The 16,423-nt window shown below is 32.2% G+C and overlaps 1 protein-coding gene across 1 annotated transcript; it reads left to right on the top strand.

The window, feature by feature from the left end:
* Positions 1-693: 693 nt before the first annotated feature.
* Positions 694-15,289, top strand: LOC130628969 (Bardet-Biedl syndrome 2 protein-like). The gene is made up of 20 exons (XM_057442034.1): positions 694-779; positions 2,551-2,686; positions 3,754-3,975; positions 4,199-4,324; positions 4,869-4,931; positions 5,126-5,203; positions 7,328-7,432; positions 7,932-8,018; positions 8,515-8,650; positions 8,754-8,893; positions 10,274-10,457; positions 10,746-10,881; positions 11,168-11,209; positions 11,506-11,590; positions 12,155-12,286; positions 12,450-12,524; positions 13,159-13,221; positions 14,004-14,116; positions 14,282-14,430; positions 14,685-15,289. The coding sequence occupies exons 2-20, from the start codon at positions 2,570-2,572 to the stop codon at positions 14,789-14,791; spliced, it is 2,160 nt and encodes a 719-aa protein (XP_057298017.1). The 5' UTR covers positions 694-779; positions 2,551-2,569; the 3' UTR covers positions 14,792-15,289.
* Positions 15,290-16,423: the final 1,134 nt, after the last annotated feature.

The following is a 16,423-nucleotide window of genomic DNA, read 5'->3' as shown; positions in this document are numbered from 1 at the left end:
TTTCTGACAACTGAATAAAAGTAATTTAACATTTTTTACATAATTTGCTTGAAAAACACACCAAAAATTGCCTCAGAAATCCTATTTTTCCTGAAATAAATTAAATTAATATCTGAAAAGCGACCCCCGGACTTAATAGGGTTAAAAGGAATGCACTTATTAGTGTGAGCCCTTTAAAGAAAGACACTGTAGGGAGGGATATAGTTCTAAAATAAATTTGCTTTTTGTTTTGTTTTTATCATTTGTGTGTATGAACTCCACACAACTAGATTTCTACATCTCTTTATCACCATTACTTCATTTATGCTTGTAACCAAAAAATTTTAAAATTTCACAACTTGATTTAAATGGACACTAATAAGCACTTTTATAAATTAAAATTTTTAACAGTAGTTATAAGTTCACTAAACCCTAACAGATATTCCTGACTAAAATGTTGAATGTTTGAAAGGAAAGGAAGTGTTTTTTTATCTAATGGCTGTTGGAATGAAGTTGTAATACTTTGTTTAGCTAGCCCAATCAAGAAAAAAATCCAGAAAATTCTTTATGAATTTTCTTACTTTCCATTTGTCCTAAATTTGTGTTCTTGCCTGCTGCTAAAGTTATTCCCACAACCTGCCATTTCCTTGTGTTTACTTTTCTAGTTCAGTGCATGATGATTTTATATATTCATTTACAGTAATAATAAACTATTTTATTTTTAGAAGTACATAAAAAATGAGAATATGTGTTAAATCGTTGTTGTTTTCATAAAATTTTAGAAAAAGAAAAGTACTCTGGTATGTTTATTTTATTGTTTCATGTCTTATTTGCAATAATGGAAAGTTCATTTTCACAGAGTGATTCGTTTAACTTACAGGACAACTTTAATGTTATCTCTAACTTCAATGTCATTTCTAATCTCTTTTTTAACAGAATTCGATAACTTTCAGTGCATCATTTACTACTTCAGTAAATTTTTTTAACAATGACAATTATGTAGCCAGCATTTTTTTTAAAGTAAAATTATAAAACAACATTGCTTTTTTTAACATGTTGTATTTTAAACTGAACCACACTTTGAAAACATGAGGCTTGAGCTTCCAGAAAATAGGAAACCTTCATTGCGTTTTTTAGGCATTAAAAGTTAAGAAAAAAATATGTTTTCCATAAAATATATTTCACAAATTTTTGCACATACACCTGTGTGGTTAAAACAAGTCAATGTCAATTCAGTTCGATATATATCGTGTGAGTGTCAATTTCAATGGAATCGACATAGGATCATGATTAATGATTTGTCATTTAGTTGATTATGTTCTTTTAATAAAGTTAATATGATAAGACATTAAGTTTTCAAACTGTATAATTGCACGTTTTCTAATCCTTGTTTCCACTCAATAGAACAATAGTTATTACATGTAGGGAAAGCTTTTAGGTTTATCTGGATGCCATCAGAGTCCAAGAAACCAAATAGGAAACATTCAGTATTACCTTGGAGGAAAGAATACGGAAGGAGAAACAACTCTTTTAATTCTATTGAAACACTGCGTGAGGTTCTAGCAGGTGTCTGTATAGAAACTTAATTTGAAATTTTGGCGGTTGTGTGACTAAATTATTCGTGAATAACAATTCGCAATTATGATTGGTTATAAAAACAATTAGATAATTTGATCATGAATTTGATGATAATACCAAAACAAGAAGCCACATTGAAATTGGTAAAATTTCTTTTGTTCTTATGTTAACATAATTAGCGAAGAAGCACATGCTTGACACTTTTGTAAACAAAAAGAAAAAGTTTATATCTCGTTTTAAAACGACGTTCTGCTATAAGAAGTTATTTCTTTAGTTAGAATAAACATTAATCCAGCACACATTTTGTCGGCACACGTCCGGCGCATATCTATCTATATTGTTTTTCATGATCAAAGTGGTATACTCAAGCCTGCAAAAATAGGTTAATATCATGGTTAAACGCTTATTTCCAAACTTATTGTTGAAGTTTTTAACAGCAATGCTTACCGACTTATATTAGGCACACTTTCCATACAAATATCACGTGCCTGCAGCGTGTTACAGTCAGATTTCAATAAAAAAAAGTTAGCCCCTATTAAAGGAGAATATGGAATTTGATCATTTTTTTGCGAAAAAGACTCGGTCGAGCACCTCACGCACTGATTCTTTTGAAATTAAAAACAATAGAAAATTCAATACATTTAAAGCGTACAGAAATGAAGTTGTTTCTCCTTCCGTATTCTTTCCTCCAAGGTATTACCATTGCCAAACTGCCAGTGTTGTGAGTTTTTTCACTGGTTTCTTTTTGAAAAAATGTGTATAGAAAGCTAGTAAAAGCATCAAACCTAATCTGTTTGGGTCGTTTGTTTTAAATGTCTCCACTGCACACATTTAAATCATCGGTTATATGTTCACAAAACTATTAGGCCTATTATAGTCATTGCACTTTTTTCACAAATTTTACATGAAACAACGCAAGCGTTAAAGATCTGTCATAAGTCAAAGTTCTAGAAAACTTCAGAAGTTCTGTTAACTTTCTTTTTCATGTTACAGGTTAAAAGTTGATGCAATCATGTTGGCTCCAGTCTTTTCTATGAAACTAAACCATAAGATCTTTCCACGCATGGCAGCAATTGCAAAATTTGATGGCACTCATCCATGTCTTACTGCTGCAACAACTGCTGGAAAAGTAAGGCCATTAAAGCTTCTATGTTAATAAATCTCTTAAAACATGATATTTGATGGAGGGAGTGTTATAGCAAGTTCTATTATATTATTTTCGCAACTTAACGTTTTTTATTTTTGGATTACTTGATTTTTCGTCAATAAAAAAGTAACGTAACATGGTGTGATAAAGCGATAACATGAATGTGTTATGACAAGTTTGATGTGACTCAGGCTGATTATACCCTTTAATCAATACAACATAATTTTGTGACAAGGCTGTCCTAAGGTCTCTTGTATGATTTTCAGTACAATATGTTTATTAGCATGTCAGTTTTTGGCCTATAAGTTTTTAAAATATTCAGTCATTATGTGTAACAACTATTTTTTGCTCTTTAATGCTCTATTTAACATTTTTTTTAACACCATTTGGCACCCATCCCACCTCCCCCCATTTACCATAATTTTTTTGTAACTTTTTTTACTATGTTGCATGGTTATCGTACTTACTGAGTTTTAAATTTTTATCTATTGGACCCCTGTATGCCAACTGTTTAGGCCAATACCTCTAAGAGCCTTAGAAATTATTCATTATTCCAAACTATCCTCAAAAATCTCTATAAACATCTTATAATCGGAAAACTATGATAACTTTTGATAGGATTATTCTTAGAACTTTAAACGTACAACACAACTTTGTTTAATCAAATTAATCATTCCAGAAATTTTGGATACATAATCCGATTTCCCGATTTTTTTGGATTTTTGGGCAATTGTTTTCATTTTTTGTATGCGAAATATGTAAAAACTGGAAAATAAGTTAAATAACTTTTATTTGGCTACCAGAAACTTTAAACTTTAAAAAAATTAGCTTCAGAATTAAAACAATTGAATTTTAAGCAAATAGTCGTAATTTGTGCAAATTTCAAGTTTTTGATGACGTTACAGAAAAAGTGCTGACATAAACAAATATTTATTGCTGTCATTTTGTTCCTTTTATAAACTTTGGGTTAATCTGGGCAAATCAGTTAGTCACAAAGAATTCACTAGTAAAATATTTTTGTAATTATCAATAAGAATTTTTGTCTACAGGTGTTTATACATAATCCACACAAACGTTTGGATCGACTTGGTGGTCGTCTTGAACAAAACAAAACCAATGCTGATATCAGTTTACTCAATATCAACCAACAAGTTAGCGCATTATGTTGTGGCTCTTTAGATGACAGTCAACGAGACATGTTGTTTGTTGGTACTCAAACTAATTTGTTGGCTTACGATGTGGAAAATAATTCAGACCTTTTCTATAAAGAGGTAACCAAATCTTTTGTATAAGCAAATTTTCAGCCTCATTAGGTCGATCAATTCTACAGTAGTTCCTAATGTTTAATTAGAAAGCTTTGCGGTTAAGATTGTTCCAATTTTTGGGTTAATTATTAAATGCATAACTAAGCTTGAATATAATTTTTTTTAACTATCATGACCAAACCAAGTCTGTCTACGTATTAGACAATGGCAATTATAATGGTTATCTTAGGTTCCAGATGGTGTAAATTCTCTTCTTGTTGGAAATGTGGGTACAAATCCTACTCCATTGGTTTTGGCTGGGGGTAATTGCTCAATTCAAGGATTTGACTCAGAAGGAAGTGATGAGTTTTGGACAGTGAGTTTTTTTATATTATATATTTTTTTTTTTACATTTGGATCATAATGTATTCATAACGTTTTTTTCTAACATTTATAAGTTTTGTTATATGTTAATTTATTCGTTTTTCAGCACATTGTGTTGGAAATAAAAAAAAATCAGTGTGCATATTCTTGTAACGTATTGCTTGTCTGCTTTTTCTTACATTAAGAATAAAAGTTGTTTGTCAATGACAACTTACTGATAGCCTTGTGTATAATCGTCGCTTATAGTGCAAAAGATCATGGGTTCAAGTCCTGGCTAAGATAGTGTGAATCGTTTCTTTCTGCTTAGCGTCCAACATGAGAAAGTGATGCATTTGTCTAGTTGAGCCGTTGCCGTGCTTGCAAGGTTTTAACAGCTTGAATAGGATATTGGTTATCTAAGCTACTGTTTAATCTATTCTATATAGAATGTATAGTTAGTATCGTTAGTTAGTATCGTTAGTTTTATTAAGATACATCAGTACGTTTTAGCTAAATTTATTTCCGGCCACTATAAGGCAAAACTTCTTCTCTTTTAGGTGACAGGTGATAATGTTTGTTCATTAGCTCTTGTTGATTTTGATAGTGATGGTAACAAAGAAGTAAGTTTGGTTTATAACATTGCGTGTGATTCTTAGTCATTCAAATGGTCCGAATGGCACATGTATATACAACTAGTGTGAGCAATAATGTGCGTGTATTGACTGCTTTTGCATGTATAATGTCCGAGCCTTGATTAAAACCTTTCTTAAATCATTATCCTGCAACTGAATTCAAATAATATTTCCAATTATAGCTACTTGTTGGTTCAGAAGACTTCGATATCCGAGTTTTTAAAGATGATGAGATCATTGCAGAAATGACAGAAACAGAGGTACATAATTTAACTGTAAAACACTTCTAGTTCAAAGTCATAATCTTCAGGGATAAGTTAAAGATATGCATGATATGCCTCTGAGGCAGTTAGTTAAAAGGACTACCAGTTTTCAAAAGTTTCCAAAAAAATGAGCACGATTACTATGATGCTACAATTTTCCTGTTGCTATTTCAATGAATGGAAAGAAAGTTGATCATAATATCGTAGTTAGGAATCACAACAAATGTTGAAGATATACTTTTAGCAGATTACTGGAAATCTTCAGAAAAATTTGTGAATGCTTATAATTCCAAATAAAAATCTGTGTCTGACTAGGATTGGTTAGGTATACACCTATATATATTTAACCAAAAATTAGATTTTTGGTAAAAATAGTACAAAGAATTAAAAAAAAATGGCTAACGTAAAAACAACACGAAATTAAATAAAAAACTTAGGAAAAAATATTAGCTGTTGACTATGCTAGCTACCAATGATGCTGGCTTTACTGGCAGTTAATACTATAAAACACCTCTGTAACCGGGCCAGCATATGACGGAAAATCTAAAAATAAATAGAAAAAATATGTAGAATATAAAGATTTTTTTTGTAGCTACTTTCTAAAAATACAAAATATTTCTACAATATTTTTTTGCCTATGATGGTTTACCCAGTACTGTTGTAGTGGCGCAGAAAGTTAGTCAACTTTGCTCTTTTTAACTAATCGAATTTCTGGGGAATGTAATCATTGTTGTTACATCTTTTTTATTTTTATTTTGTAGATATGTAGCAGGCGTGATTTTTACTTTTTCTTCCCTCTTAAGATAATATTGCAAATTTTTTACAAGTTTGAGTTTACTCTATCAGCTTTTCTCTCCAATCACACCATAAATTCTTATCAAAAATAATTTTGTCAACAACTATTCCATGTGGTGTCCATACAACAAAGTAAGAAGACTTTAGTCTGCTTACACACATTTGTATTTGACATTGTATAATGTATTTTTTGTTTTTTTTAAGCGTAGCACTCCATTTTCATCTTCTACTCAAATATAATAAAATTAGTTGGCAATATGTAATTAATTGAATAAGGGTACCTGATATCTAAGCAAAGGCAACAAATTGCCTAATTACAAACCATGTATTCACAGCATCATTGTCTTTCGGTATTTAAAGGCTGGTATGTTTGGGTCCACAAATGTTAAACCAAAAACATTTTGATTAAGTGCTCACACACCGATATATCCATTGCCCTTGGCAATTCTTTTAATTTTCGATAACATATCATGTGCTTTAGATGCTTTAGCTGTAGTAATTACTGATTTTCGAAATAAAAAACGGTTTTTATTTGCAGCTTTATCTTGGTATTCCTTGAATTTCTTTTGACTGACTTCTTTCAACTATTTTTTTAATATGGTCAACAAATTCTGTTTTATTTGATGACAAAAGAATTATGTTATCTATCCTGATTAAATCTTTTTCAGCTTTGTCCGATCATTCCCTGTCTCAAGTGACTCGACTTCGAGTTTAGAATCTGCAGTAAATAGAATATTCTCTGGTACGACATCTTCGATAACAGCGGCAATATCATTTAAAGTCAATTGTTTTAAATGGCTTAAGCCAAGAGGCTTATACCTTTTTTATTTATTTTGAAGTAGCATTTAAATCTTTGTTTCCTAATTCTGCTAGGTAAATCATGAGATGATTAGATACCTGGGTACATAACCAGTGACCAAGATGACATTTCTTCATCTTCATTTAACCACCCATGTGGGATTTTGGAGGGTTCAGGAATAGTTTTAAGCTGTCAATTTTTTAATTTTTGCTTGTATTCAATACTGCGCTGATGCTCTACTTCTGCTGCCGTTTTCATAGGCTGTATATGTTATTTTTCATAGGTAAAAACACTCGTGCTACAAGCTTTATTTTATAACATCCTTTCAACTCTTAAGTAATCCTTGGTTCTTCTTTAATATTTTCTATTAATTCATAATCCATTTTAATACTTCGTTGTCTCAAGTTAAATTGCAGGGTCTCATGCTTTCTGTCTCCTTCTTATGGATCCCAGACTGCGACCGAGATTATGTTATGTTTATCACTCTAACGTCTTTACTATCGTTAATTGAACTTGTTATTTTATAGGCTGTTACTTCACTGCATGCATTATATGGTAGCAGATTTGGTTATGCTCTATCAAACGGTACAGTTGGAGTTTACGATAGAAGTGCTCGTTACTGGAGGATAAAAGTGTGTGGTTTTTATTCTTGGTTCTTGTGTTTATGGTCCACTAAGTTTGTTGTTTTAAGGTTGCTTTTATTTTTATACCGCTTTTGCAATAAACAAGAAGCACTTTGTATTAAACACGAAGTACTATATATTAAACACGAAGCACTTTGTATTAAACACGAAGCACTTTGTATTAAACACGAAGCACTTTGTATTAAACACGAAGCACTTGCTATTAAACACGAAGCACTTTCTATTAAACACGAAGCACTTTGTATTAAACACGCATTACTTTGTATTAACAACGAAGCACTTTCTATTAAACACGAAGTATCAAACGTGGAGTTTAATGAATTATTTTCTTTAATAGCTTTACGTTATAAGGTAAAAGAGGCATTTTTGCGAAAATCTATTCAATTTTTTTAACTAGGTATCAATGACTTTTCATATTTTGAACTCAGAAAATACAATTAGAGTGAATTCTTTTAGGATTGTAGAATAACCTTTTTTTCTTTTTTAGTCAAAAAATCAAGCTGTAACCATCCACAGTTTCGATTTAGATGGAGATGGTGTACCAGAACTTGTGACTGGGTGGTCTAATGGAAAGGTACTTTTTATTGAATCGTTGTGATCAGACCTGTTTGGCATTGCTTTGTTTGTTGACTTATAAATATATAATGCAATTTCTAATGAAATAAATCGTCTCTGTATATTGCACTATTTTTCTTACACTTAAGCTCACTGGAGTTAATAGTAAGCCTTTTTTATAAGTCTGTGACATGCTAGGTGAAAACGACAGACTTGTTATTCAGCCATGTGTTCAGTAACTTAAATACTAGAGAAATATATTTATACCTTGATGAACCTAAAAATCGAGAATTTTTCCGGTCCATTTTCATTAAAACCTGTTTTTTTAAACTTGGTATATATTTTTGCAGTTGATAATCTAAGAATATCATTTTGACATTGATTTTAAAGTTTATGTTATGAATTTTATTAAAATATGTCCCTTAAATCATTTGAGTGCAATCTCAAGTAAGTTTACGTTTCTTCGGACTCTATTGACAGGTGACAGGAATCGAAAAAAACATGTTTTTATGTAGGTGGATGCAAGAAGCGATCGTACTGGAGAAGTTGTGTTCAAAGACAACTTGAGCACTGCTGTTTCAGCTGTTTTGGATGCTGACTACCGAATGGATGGTAAAGACCAGTTGGTCGTTTGCTCGATGGATGGAGAAGGTGAGACACTTTTCGTGTAATAAGTTAAGCGGGTGTATTATTAAGAAAAAATTGAAAAATTTAAAGTTGCAACGGTATGTTGATATCCATTCTTTTTTTTTAGTGAAGGGATTTGTTCCCACGGTATCCGAAAATAAACAACCGGTCGTCGATTTGACGGTACAACAAGATGCATTGCGAGAGCTGACTCAACGAAAGCAAAACCTGTTGCTCGAGATATCAAACTATGAAGAAAATAGCAGAGTAAGTACTTAACCAGAAAATCCACTCGTGTTAAGAAATATCGGAAAGTACGTGAACTAAAATTTTGTACCATTGTTTGTTTTTTATTATTGAAAAGGAACTGGTATTATTTTGTAAGCTTTCCATTAAAAGTACATTGTCCATATGAAAAGAATTTTAAAGAAAGAGAAACAAGCTAAAGAAAACAAGCTAAGCAAAAGAAAATATTTGAAAGGAAAGCTTTTTGCCATGTAAAGAAAAATTTAGTGAAATCACTGGACCTGTATAAAGACAAATATGACATTGTAGCTGGTAAAAAAGGTTTTGTTTAAATAAACACCAGTCCAGAGAGGCTGTAAGTGGCAGTACAAATAGTCAAAGGTTTTGAATGTTGATACCAACAGGAATATGAAGTCAAGGCTTTGTGATTTAAGGAATTGCTAATTATAGACAACTATTATTCTTAAAGAAGATTTTTTTTAGTCGTGATCAAACACATTTGCAGGGCACTGATTGTATTTTATTTTGAAAGTTGCACTACAACGTGTGCAACTGTCTCGTCGGAGCACACTTTTCAGGGGTAGCAATGCGAACAGTTAAGTTACGCCAGTGTGATTTGATGCAATGCAGTCTGAATGTACTTGAAAGCTTAAAATATACTTTAAAACTAGAGTTAAAATTAAATTTTCAGGGAAAATCTTGTTGCGCACTGAAAGATTTTTTGCAGTATGGCACATTTTGACCATATGTGGTAACAATAAAATTAAGCGTACCATGGATTTGTTGCAGAGTTTTGTTGTTGTGGCATTCTGATATAAAAATTCATACCCACTAAATTTTGCAGTAAATTATAGTTTTGTATGCAATAAACAAAACATGTGATTTCAGAAACCGATTAAAACATGCTCATATAAGCCTGTTAATCCAAATTTGCCATGTGTAAAAGCACAAGAGTAAATTCTATGGAAACAAGAACCTAACATGTTGATGTTTGAGTCAAGCTTTGTACGCTGACAGCAGCACCGCATTTTTTGACAGGCAACAAGCAACAATAAGACGTGTGTTAAAAAAGTGTAGCGAGTAGATGTGTTTACAAAGTAGAATTATATAAGTTTTCCCAAGAGGCGTGCATAAAAAAGTTCAACGAAAATTGGCTGTTGATTCTTGACTTTAGTAACTGGCAATAAAAAAGTAATTTTTGACATGAAGTTGTGGATAGGTTTTAAACAACTCGTATTGACAGTGTTTTTTGCTTTTTTGAAGATAATTGTTAAGTTAGGAACGTACTTGAAATAATAAGCCACAATATCTTTAAAAAAAACAAGCACATCCAGCGTTAGCTAAGACGTTCTTATAACGTATAAAAATTATTCGCGAATAACACCTTATTTGTTGTCCCAGGTGGCTGTTAAACTGGAAAGTGGTCAAAGTATGCCGTCCAACTACGGCTTGATACCAGCAAATACACAGCTGCAGACATCGTTACATGTTGTGGCCGGCAGCGAAGAATGCCCAGCTTACGTGGAATTGACCGTCCGAACGACAAACGAGACTGTTGTACGATGTGTGATGATCTTCGCTGAAGGTAGCGAGTTGTTGTTTTTTTTTGGTTTTTGTTAGTTCGTACTCTGGCACTTTACTGTTAAAATCGTTTCACTAAAATATTAGGACTGAAACGTAGCTGAAGAGAACTTTAGTGCATTATTGTACAAAACGTTTTTCACACCCTTGCAGCAATTTCAGTGTATTATACTAAAACAAGTAAAATAATAAAATGTATATTAGCCACTGCCACATTTTTATCAGAACGTTTTGTTTAGGAATGTCTTTTATAAATACGCTGTTATTATTATTATGTTTTCTCCCTACTTAGGTATATTTGATGGTGAAAGTTTTGTCATTCATCCTCAACAAAACGAACTTTCAAACATGCTTCAAATACCCATCTACCCACCTCGTGATATTCCTGTCGACCTGCATATCAAAGCTTTTGTGGGATACAAAAACAGGTGAGCTGGCTAGATATCAAGTAGCAATAAAGTAAAAAGGGGAATGGGTATAAAACATTTGTTCATAAGTAAATGTTGTTTCAAATTACATAAGCACAGTTTTAAATGTTGCTTTCAGCCAATCAATTTATTGAACTATCATAATGTGATTTGTACGAAGTAAAATTAGTAAAGCTCGTGTTGTTGATTTGTCTGATACTTGTTTTGTCTCTTTTTTTGGTTGTTTTTTTGGTTGTAAACACAATTAAGATGTTAACCTGACTTTTTTTTTTATTTGTATTTTTAGCCAACAATACCACGTATTTGAATTAACGAGGCAGTTACCAAGGTAACTTCATTTCCACTTTGTTATCCGTTTGTTTATTTGCCATATGGCGAGAACAAGTAGTATCTACTCTTAATTAGAAGCTCTCTAAAAGATCTTTTCTTTGTTAGTCTCTACCTAGCGTTGTTTCGTTGTCCTGTACAGCCAAGCATGTTTAATTTTTTCGAATCTCTCAAAGTAAAATTTTGTTATTATCTCATAAGGAAATTGGATTTATTGAGCCATATATTGATTTTTTAGTTTTTTTGTAATATCCTGTATTGTGTAAAATTGTTTTTGACTCTACTTCGTTCTTTTAGATTTTCACTGTATGAGATATGTCCAGAAGGGTACACAGAACCGAAGTCCTTTGTCAAATTTGATGTCAACGAAAGAGTCAACAGGGTGCGTGTTGTTTTTCTACGTAAAAATGTAAACTTGAGGTTGTTGTTTTAACCGATTTGCACATGATATATTTGAATTTTATCAGTAGAATAAAATTCTCGTGTTTGAATTTTAGTGTGCAGAAATTAGTTCTTCTGCGTGTGATAGTTTCTGTCAAAAATTTGACTAGCTATTCCATCTAATGTCATTTCGCCGTCCACACACAACCAATTAAATGCATGTTGCCATTGTTTGTTTTTGTCTTCTTGATTCCCGGAATTCGTAACATTTATTTTACCTTTCATTAATTCTTGCTTGCATTTATTTTGCAATCGTTGAAATAGCGACTTTGAGGTATACCGTAGCATTGTTTGGTATAACTAATTTATGTTATTCACCCTGCGAAATATGCTAATGATTTTGCTGATGATAATTATTTATTTTGTTATGTTTATATTTCTTTTTTGTTCAGTACAAACCAATTTGCTGGTGTTTTTTTTCGATCCACAAAATGTGTTTAATTAATAAATATTAATTAATTAAACACTTTAAATCTAATTTTTTTGTTCTCATTTTTATCAACAGGTGGTGTTATGGGCCAATCAAAACTTTTTGCTCACGAACGAAATCACCGCAACAGGAGGAGAACTGGACATGAAATTTTTATCAGCTCGTACTCAACTACCAATTCACATCACCATGTCATCGCAGGGACAGGTTAGATGCGTTGCTTTGTTTACTCAATGTGTAAATCAATAAGAACATCGTCAGTGCTTAGAACGTTTGAGACAGACTATTAGAAACGTAAATTTAGGACTTTTCACCATTTTTCAATGGATCCACTTTCATGTTTGGATGGTTATGTTTATGCTATCTTTAGGTAATCATTCGAACGGATGATATCGGCTTGGCTGGTGATATTATACAAAACTTAGCTTCATTCTTGGCCATAGAGGTTCGTATTCCTTTTTATTTTGTGCAATGTATGTTTTGTCAAGAAGTTACGGGTTGTTTGGACCCATATCGAAATCCTACTTGCGTTCCTAAAGCGAAATACTACAAATTATTTCACCGCTATATTGCTGACAGTGCAAATTTTATGATGTTGAGATGTAGCATACAAACCGTAAAATAGGTCTGAAACTCTTACACGTTTTCATAAGAAATTAGAGATTTGCTTTCTCAAAATAAAGAGACATTGACGTGTTGTTGTTGCGTCACAAGGAGGAGCCATGTCACGCTCGTGATTAAGCACTGTGTCATCTATCTGCTGAAGGATGTTGCTTATGTCATGGATTTCTAAATTTAAGATATACTGTGGTGATATTAACTTAAATCAATGCGAAACGATTTTATCACGTATGAAATTTCGAATGTTTGACGTGCATTTTGAGAGTTTATGGTAAATTCTGTATACACATTAGCCCAAATCATATCACGAAAAACAAAGCACTTTAAACTTTTGAATATGTCGTGAATAACGGCTGGTATTTCCTTTTCTTATTGATTTTTTAGTATGAAAGTATTAAAATGAAATTTCTGTTTCTTAAACATTTCGCGCATCTTGTACTTTGTACCTTGACATACAGGAATTGCAATCTCTGGCCGAATTTCCAGACCATATGGAAGAATTGAAATCAACCTTAGTAAAGGTAGGCCTTTGTTTCCGGTTATTTTTGCTGTTTTGTTTCCGGTTTTTTTTGTTTTTTTTGCTGTTTTGTTTCCGGTTATTTTTTATGTTTTGTTTCCGGTTTTTTTTTGCTGTTTTGTTTCCGGTTATTTTTGCTACTTTGTTTCCGGTTATTTTTGATGTTTTGTTTCCTGTTATTTTTGCTATTTTGTTTCCGGTTATTTTTGATGTTTTGTTTCCGGTTATTTTTGATGTTTTGTTTCCTGTTATTTTTGCTGTTTTGTTTCCGGTTATTTTTGATGTTTTGTTTCCGGTTATTTTTGCTATGTGATTTAAACGGCTGTTTTTTTTTAAATAGTAATCTTTACAAAGAACAAAGAGAAAAAAAAATTGTTGTAAATACCCGAAGACTTCCGTAAACGCTTTTTTGTGTACAGACGAGGTCTTATAAAGTGACCTGTGTCCGTCCGTTCTTCCGTTACCAGCTTTTCTCAGAATTGGACAATAGACCCTCGAATGTGGGGCGCAGTCAGTTTTTTAGAAAAAAAATTGTTGCTTAAACATGGTGGATTTATGCGCAAAATGAAATGTCCTAAAATATGGTTTGTAAGAAGTTTTTCAGGATAAGATCATGAGTTTATTCTGAGAACAATTACGACAACAATTCGACCTGGTAATGGCAGACTCGTGAGCAAAATGAGTCGAAACGGTTCAAAAATAAGGATTTTTAAACTTCCTATTACTACTTTTTTCTGATGTTTTGAATCCAGGTAGGTCCATTTAAGTTTCGCTTATTTCACATAGGTTGATGAACTACACAATGTGTGTAAGCAACTTACAGCTGAAATGGCTGATCACTCCAATCTTATTCGAAGTTTGGTCGTTCGAAGTGAAGACGCTGGATTGCTTTTCGATATGTAAGTTGTTTTTATTGCTGTGGCTTCTAACTTTGTATGGGAAGTTCAGTCTAGCGTCAGATTGTAAGCCCTTTTAAAGGTAGGATTTGGGAAATTGACAGCATTTTAATGCTGTGCTCAGACGGAAAACCGAGTTACTTGTTCTTTATACATATGCTTTTTTAGGAAAAATATGAAACGTAGTTATATGGAGCTGTTTGATTTAAATCGAGACTTGATCAACGGTTACAAAATACGTTGCACAAACCATGAGGAGTTGTTGAAATGTTTGAAAGTTGTCAATCAGACTATACAGAAAGCCGGAAACCTACGAGGTGATTATCTGTAATTTCTGTATTAGATGGACGAATATTTTGTTGTAAATTTTAGGGAAAGCCCATACAGTCGATGATGAAAAACTGAAACACTTGATGTCTCAAAATCTGAATAAATCGAACGATTTACTCCGTGCCCTAAAAATTTAATTTCAAAAAGTCGACAATATCTCAATGCCGCGTGGTCTAAATATTTTCTTTTTTAAGCCCTTTACAACCGGGCACTAAAAAATCTGTTTGAAATTTTGTTTTAGTTGGCAAATCAAAAACACACGTCATCTCTGCATGTCGAAGCGCTATCAAAACTAACGACGACGTCGCACTTATCAAAATCATCCGACACGGAACGACAAGTAGTTGAGACACTGCACGGGAATTTGGTTTCATAAAAAGAAATTTAACGTGAACATACAGCCCGCTTGCATCAATAAAATAGAAAATTTTTAACATGATAAAAGAGTTTGTATATAGACGTTTTTTCTACGTTTTTTTGTGCAATGATGAGGGAAATAAATGAAATTTCTCGTTTTGGATGAAGTGCGCGAATTAGTTCGGTGAGAAAATTCATCACTGTCATCCATAAAATATTGTAGTTTTTAAAAGCACTTTAGACATTCGAATGGCCAATTTTTTTTAAAGTGTATAAATTTAAAACAACATCGTCTTCGAGTAAATATGATATCTGTAGATACTTTGTGAATAACACGAAATGAGATTATATATCAAAATATATGTACGAGGTTTTTAAGTTTTTTTTCTTATTTATTATTTATAATGGTCAAATAAATGTGTTTTTAAAACGTATTGAACATTTTTATGTAAATAACATGTTTGTAGGCATTCTGTAAAGCTTCTCTGATCTCCATTGAACTCGTCTCTCTGTACTAAATATTCCCCTATTTTTTAAAGGACAAAGCAACTTGTATACAAAGTCCACCTGGAGTGAGTAAAATACAAAAAAGGGAAAGAATGAAATTATAGTTTCCAATGCGGACAATAACTCGGAAATGCAAAAGAAATAATTCATATACAATATTTTTCTATCTTCTCAAGCTCTATACGTTGGTACAAGTTCTTTTTTACTTAATTTTTTGAACTTAAATTTAAGAATTAAGTTAAGTCAGTTTTCATATATTCTGGTCTACAGAATATCACATTGTCATTGTATACGGCTGACAACTACAACCACTAAATCTGTAATGTATCCTAATATTTGGAAACCAAAAAATACCTAAGAAAACCAAGGAGGCGCCTACGTCGCAGTATTACCTAACCTACAGGCAACGACTAAAAGAGAAAACCTAGAAATTGAGTTCATTATTATTCCATGTGATGTCTGAGCATTGCAGGTATGAAATCTTTTACGAAGTTAAATAAAGGAATTACACGCATACTATTATAAAACAAAGTTTTTATATACAATTCATACCACTGTGTGGGAGATGCTTTTAAATTATAAAACTTTGTGTACAGTTCACTAACACTCAGTGGCACATCATATGACTCTGATCAGTTTAAAAATATAAAATGAACTTGTTGGTAGCATATACCAGCAAGCATGTACCAGACAAAACAGCAAGTAGTTTAAACAGAAATGGCGGCTGACGTCCCGTCTTCCTGTTCATTTTAACATAAAGGGATTAGTCTACAGAAGCAAATGACTTTAAAGTCATTTGCCTCGCCATTTGCCAAAATAAATAAAACACTGTTTTTACAAATCGAAAGGGCATAGAAGAAGAAAGAAGAAGAAGAAGCCAGCCAATTAAAGTTCGACATGACAAGCATTTTGGGAACAAAATTATACAAAAATTTCTTTCTTTTTAGGCAGTATACGTCAGAAATGATCCTCCTAAAAAAATTTTTTTAACAAATACAACCGACAATAGAGGCTTAAAATGTGACAAAAATAAGCAAGAACATTTCAAGAAAAGTCCAACTTTTCCCACCAAGTCCAACTAGTATCCTAATGCTAAAATCACAAATGTGTAAAATG

The sequence above is a fragment of the Hydractinia symbiolongicarpus genome, chromosome 15, assembly GCF_029227915.1.
Source record: "Hydractinia symbiolongicarpus strain clone_291-10 chromosome 15, HSymV2.1, whole genome shotgun sequence".
Taxonomy (NCBI): Eukaryota; Metazoa; Cnidaria; class Hydrozoa; order Anthoathecata; family Hydractiniidae; genus Hydractinia; species Hydractinia symbiolongicarpus.
This window is presented reverse-complemented; position numbering and strand designations above follow the sequence as displayed.

Excerpts from the sequence above, each read along its gene's own strand:
- LOC130628969 (XM_057442034.1), top strand. The coding sequence starts at position 2,570 with ATGTTGGCTCCAGTCTTTTCTATGAAACTAAACCATAAGATCTTTCCA. Across the intron at positions 5,204-7,327 it reads CAGAAATGACAGAAACAGAG|GCTGTTACTTCACTGCATGC; the intron begins GTACATAATTTA and ends GTTATTTTATAG. Across the intron at positions 8,894-10,273 it reads ACTATGAAGAAAATAGCAGA|GTGGCTGTTAAACTGGAAAG; the intron begins GTAAGTACTTAA and ends TTGTTGTCCCAG.